At 48.8% G+C, this 5329-nt stretch overlaps 1 protein-coding gene across 1 annotated transcript; it reads left to right on the top strand.

Moving 5' to 3' along the window:
* Nucleotides 1–1908: 1908 nt before the first annotated feature.
* On the top strand, nt 1909–3263 carry LOC100618724 (transmembrane protein 216-like). The gene has a single exon (XM_056800463.1). It carries the CDS (start codon nt 2259–2261, stop codon nt 2835–2837), a length of 579 nt encoding a protein of 192 aa, XP_056656441.1. The 5' UTR covers nt 1909–2258; the 3' UTR covers nt 2838–3263.
* Nucleotides 3264–5329: the final 2066 nt, after the last annotated feature.

The following is a 5329-nucleotide window of genomic DNA, read 5'->3' as shown; positions in this document are numbered from 1 at the left end:
TGCTCTAAAATAAAGGAGACAACTTCTGGGGTCCCTGCTGACCAATTCCATGATCTAATGATTCTGCGGCTTACCTCCCTTTCCACTGGCTTCATTGGCAGCTCCCTATTTCCCTCTGTTCCTTTTGCTCATCTCTTCCTGCTGAAAAAAAAAACTGATTTTCAACATTTCCCCCACCCTGTCCAGAGAACCTTGGGATAGATAAGATGCTATTTCTTTAGGCTTCCTCTTCTAGGAAAAGGACTATGGGAGTCTTACTGCTGGAAGCATCGCAGGGGCTCACGAGAGTCTCAAATCATGAACAAATCGGGAAAGGAAGATCAATAAGTCCTGAATTCATCTGGGTATAGCTATGTCTAATCTTCAGTGAAAACAAAAGTACAGCTGGAGCTAATAGCACAAGGTGGCAATATGGGAAGAACTTCAGGCTCGAGTCCAGGGGGAGGTAGGGGGACAGGGAGTCCCAGAGGACCTTCCCTGATTGCCTCTTGCTGCTCCCTGGTACCCATCCAGGTCGGCTCCACCTCTTGTGTGTCCTCTCCCCTAACCCTGCCCTTCCATTGTGCCCTGAACAATTTCTGTTCTACTAAAAACAGGCTCCCCTCTGTAGGAGACCTGGACGCTTCCCACATCCCAGAATGCCTTTGAATATATGGATTCTTTATCCCCCACCTCCACAGAGAGTAAGTTCCTTAAAGGCAGAGACAACTTCTTCTCCCACTTCTCTCTTTTCTTCCTTCCCCTCTTTCTCCTCCCCATTTCCTTCCTTCTTCTCCACCTTCCTCTTTCTCCTTTGTATCCCCGGTGCTTATACAATGCCTAGCACATACTGCAATGCTAAATCAGAGTTTGAATTGACAAGTACTTGTAAGTAATTTTTCCCATTTCAAAGGTAACAAATCATTGCCCCAGAAATGACCAGAAGAGACCCTCCTGTCCATTCCCTGCACATCTAAATAGTGCTGCTGCTTGGAGAATAGATCCTGCCCTCCATGAGTGACCCTTTCCTCATGGTTGGCAGAGAATCCCATCTACTCCCCTCCAAAGGAGATAGGTGCCGGTCAGTCAGTCAGCCAACCAGTACTTGGTACGTGTCTACTGTGTACCAGGCACTGCAAAGTGTCTCCTAGATAAGAGATCTCCAGAGTGGCACCAAATCTTTCAATGTGAGTGTCTGATCATAAGCACCAGCCTTCAAATTGGTTAGCCAAGTTCTTCTTGGCCTTGCCATGCTCTGCTCTAGTGACAATGTTATCACGACTGTTAAAAAAAAATTTTTTTTAACCTGGAATGAGCCCTGGAGACAGGTTAATATAATCCCCACATTTTACTAGTGAGGAAACCGAGGCTGATAGATATAAAGTGGCTGGACCCAGTGAGTAGGTAGCTGAATAGTGATTTGAACCCAAGTCTCCTGACTCCAAAATCAGCATTTTCCACTGTAGCCCTCTTTCTGCTTAAAAAAAAAAAAATCATGTCCCTTAAGCCTCAAAAGAAGCCAAGCCTTTGGATAGCCTTCCATGTCTGCACTCAGTCACTACTATAAGGCTTCCTAAGCCAGTCCAGAACCAAGCAAGGCGTGCCTTTATATGCCAGGCAGGCTATTTATTAGGTCTTTTAATACATCATTATTTGTTTCCATGTAGATCCAATAAAGTTGTGTAGCCTTCTGGAAGCCAGTTCTTTTGTGCCTTCTCCAGCTCCAAAGGAGGCTCCAGGCACGTGTGTTTGATGCCTGGTCTCAGAACACATGTGGCAAGCCCAAGCGTGAGCAGAATAAAGCCCCTTAATTAATGGGGCTCAGGAGTGGAGCCCCAGACCAGCTGTGCACGGTCTGAAGGAAGCCATCCATCAAAGCCCTCCATGGCCTTCCCTACCCCTTGTTTGGGCTTCCCAGAACCCAGGGAATCTGCGCACACTCCAGCACCATCGGAATCATTCAGCCACTTAACACGCACAGCACAGTTGCCGCCATGAAGCTTCGCATGCATCCACATGTGTGCCCTGGATGGCCACATTCCCTTTCTTTGTAGGCGGCCTTGGAACGTCTGCTCTGTCTACGGTGACTCTCATCCAAAAGGAAAAAGCGCCATGAAAGGTTCGGAAAATGCCTTGCCCTGAGCGCACCTCCTTTCTTTTCCCGCGTCTTTTCCGGCATCTCCTACTGGCTTTCAACGCAGGGCTTCCTTTGTGCGGGTTCCAGCACATGCGCTGATATCATTCCTTTTTACAAAAGGCGGGAATAACCCCGCTATCCAATGTCCTGGCTCCCCAGTCCAGCGCCTTGGCCCTTTACCGCGCCAGGCATCATTTCCCGCGACTCCCACCCACAGAGTGGGTTCTTTCAACAAGCGCGGAATCAATGCGCTGCGTGGCCCGCCTCTCGCCGGTTTCCATGGAAACTGAAAGGCGCGGTGATGCGCGGCCGCCGGCTATCATCTATCTCCCTGGAGGTCCTGTTCTTCCTCAATGGCTGGTACAGTGCCACCTACTTCCTGACGGAGCTTTTCACGTTCCTGTACAAGGGTCTCCTGCTACCGTATCCAAAAACCAATCTAGTTCTGGACCTGGTGATGTTCTTCCTTTACCTTGGAACTGAAATCGTCCGCATCCATTTCGGCAGGAAAGGGAACCTCTGCGAAAGGATGACACCCCTGGGGATTAGCTTGGCCTTGACCTTCCCTTCGGCTCTGATGGCTTTCTATTACTTCCTGTTTCAGACGTATGTTCTTCGCATCGAGGCTGTGATGACCATGCTCCTGCTCCCCTTCTACATCATACAGGTGATCCTCGAGGTGCTCACACTCGCCACCTTGTCCAACAAGGACTCTTTATGAAATGCAGAGTCAGGGGCTGGCCCTGGGCCTTAGTCCTGGCAGCATCTTCCAAGCCAGCCTGGAGAATGAGTTCTCCATCTCCTTCAGGACAGTCAAGGGCACAGCTCCCCTCTCCTGGGTTTGGATAATGTAGCCCTGCCCGGCTCCCGGTCTGAGTCAGACCTCATGCCTGTATTGTGTGTATATGTGTGTGTGTGCATGTAGGCACATGCAAGTGTCCCCTATGCTTCCCAGAGGCAACATGGAACCCTGGAGGTTGTTTCTTCAGCTAACACCAATCAAGACTTCATCCCATTCATTCCTCAGAGGGAGTGAGCCTAAGAAGAGACCAGGTACCCACCTTAGCTAGCTTGAAGTGTTATTTGTCTGTACTGTCTTGGAAGAAACGCTATTTTACAATAAATATTTATTTTCTGTTGGGGGAAAGTGCTGCTTCTATTCCAGGCATTGTGCTGAGCCCCGGGGATAAAAGAAAGGCAAAAGACACAATTCCCCCCCTTAAGTAGCTCCAATTCTAATGGGGGAGACAAGAGATAAGAAGTTGAAAAGTCAAAATGGGGACCTAGGTCCTTTCACTCCCTGTCCAGTGCTGTCTACACCTCTGGAAATGGGAGTGGGGAGGTTCCCAGGTCCAGGGAATACTAAGGGAGTCTATCCACAGTGCTGTTGGCCAGTGCCAGGGTCATGAGTCAATGAATACAGTACAATAGAAATCAATGCCCATAGAGGCTGACAAGAAGGTGAGCCATCCATTCAATATTGCGGTTCATTCAAAATTGCTCAGATTTGCTATTTTATTGGGAAGCATCTTGAGTCCATTTAGTGTGTGTTTGCTAGGAGCCAGACACTGGGGCTTTAAATACAAAGAAAGAACCCATAGCTATCTCAAAGAGGTTGCATTCTAAGAAAGTTTCAACAAAGGCTTGGCCAAAGTAAGACAGTTTACTTCTCTGCACCTCAGTTTTCCTCATCTGGAAAATGTGGTTGCTGCATGAGGTGGACGCTAAGGTTCCCATTAACCCTAAAAACCACCATCTCTGACTGCTTGATATGCCCCTTCCAGGCTCAAAGGTGAGGGACAACTGAGCTTCATTCAGCCAACCCAGCTCCAAAGGGCTTCCGGAGGTGCTAACCACTAACTTTATCCTCCTCTCCCCCCCCCTTTGATGAACTCCAGCTGTTACTGCAGGTGGGGGAAGGCACGAAGGCCATAAGAAACCCTGAATGGATGCAGATTTCATTAGAGCCTTCTTTAAACTGCAGGCTGCATCGGACCAACAGCAGAATTTAAGGATTCTCATAACATCCACCCAAAATGACAGACTGTCTTCCCCCTTCTCCGATGGCCTTTTCTGGATCCAAGACCCAATACAACAGTTGTCCCTGAGTGACCTTGCCCAGCTCTGATCCCCCCTTTGCTCCCCGTCCCTCAAGCACATGTGTTTGCTTTTCACACCATGCATATAACCTTGCACTTGCCGGCATGAAGCTTGGTAACATTTGCTAGAGGTTTCCTGTGCCGGGAGCTGGACCCTAAATTCCTTTGTTCTCCCCACTTCCCTCCACCCCCAGGGCACCAAGCACAATGTTATGCACACAAGAAGAATTCAGCAAATGCTTCATAAATAAGTAGTTGGATATAACATAAGATCAGTGAAATCATGTGTCAGACACATTTGCAATCTGTTAATGTGACTGGAAATGGCCAAGAGTCTCCCTTTGTACCACTATTTGTGAAAAAGGTAATGAAGAAACCCGATTGCAAGGGGGATTGCAAATAAGGAAATACTTTTTAAAGTACTTTAGTCTCTTCCCAGCTGGGTGACCCTGGGCAAGTCACTTAACCCCCATTGCCTAGCCCTTACCACTCTTCTGCCTTGGAACCAGTATACAGAACATATTCTAAGAGGGAAGGTGAGGGTTTAAAAAATAAAGTCCTTTGGGTACTTCCGGTCAAGATGGTGGCATAGAAGCAGCAAAAGTTCAGACCTCCAAAACCCTTCCTTACCAATTGCAAACAGAGTGCTCCTAGGACACCAAAATTCAAGCTGAACAACAGGATAGATCTGGGGAACCCTCCTCCTGGACCTGGATCAAAAGGTACTGCACCCCAAAAGCCAAAACACTAGATCACTTGGATCTAAGGGGTAGGCAGAAGGAAGGTCCCAGGACCCATTCCCCCCAACCCAGAGTGCTGAACCCACGGCAGCAGCGGAAACCTCAGGGCTCTGAGGACTCATCTTGAAAGCAACCTGAGCCAGTCTCCGGGGCACCCAACACAGATGGCAGGGAAACACAGAGAGAAGGGGGAAGCCTGTAGCCCCCTGGCTGGGTCCTTCCATCTGAGTCTCAAGGGAGGTCCCAGCTTTAGGGCACCAGCTGAACCCAATCCCATCAGGAGCCTTCAGAGCTACTGAAAGGACAGAAAACTCAGGGCTGGCAAAGGGGTTGCTCCGAAGAGCTTACCTTGAAAGTAACCTGGGCCAGTCTCC

This window comes from Monodelphis domestica, chromosome 5 (assembly GCF_027887165.1).
Source record: "Monodelphis domestica isolate mMonDom1 chromosome 5, mMonDom1.pri, whole genome shotgun sequence".
NCBI classification, from domain to species: domain Eukaryota; kingdom Metazoa; phylum Chordata; class Mammalia; order Didelphimorphia; family Didelphidae; genus Monodelphis; species Monodelphis domestica.
This window is presented reverse-complemented; position numbering and strand designations above follow the sequence as displayed.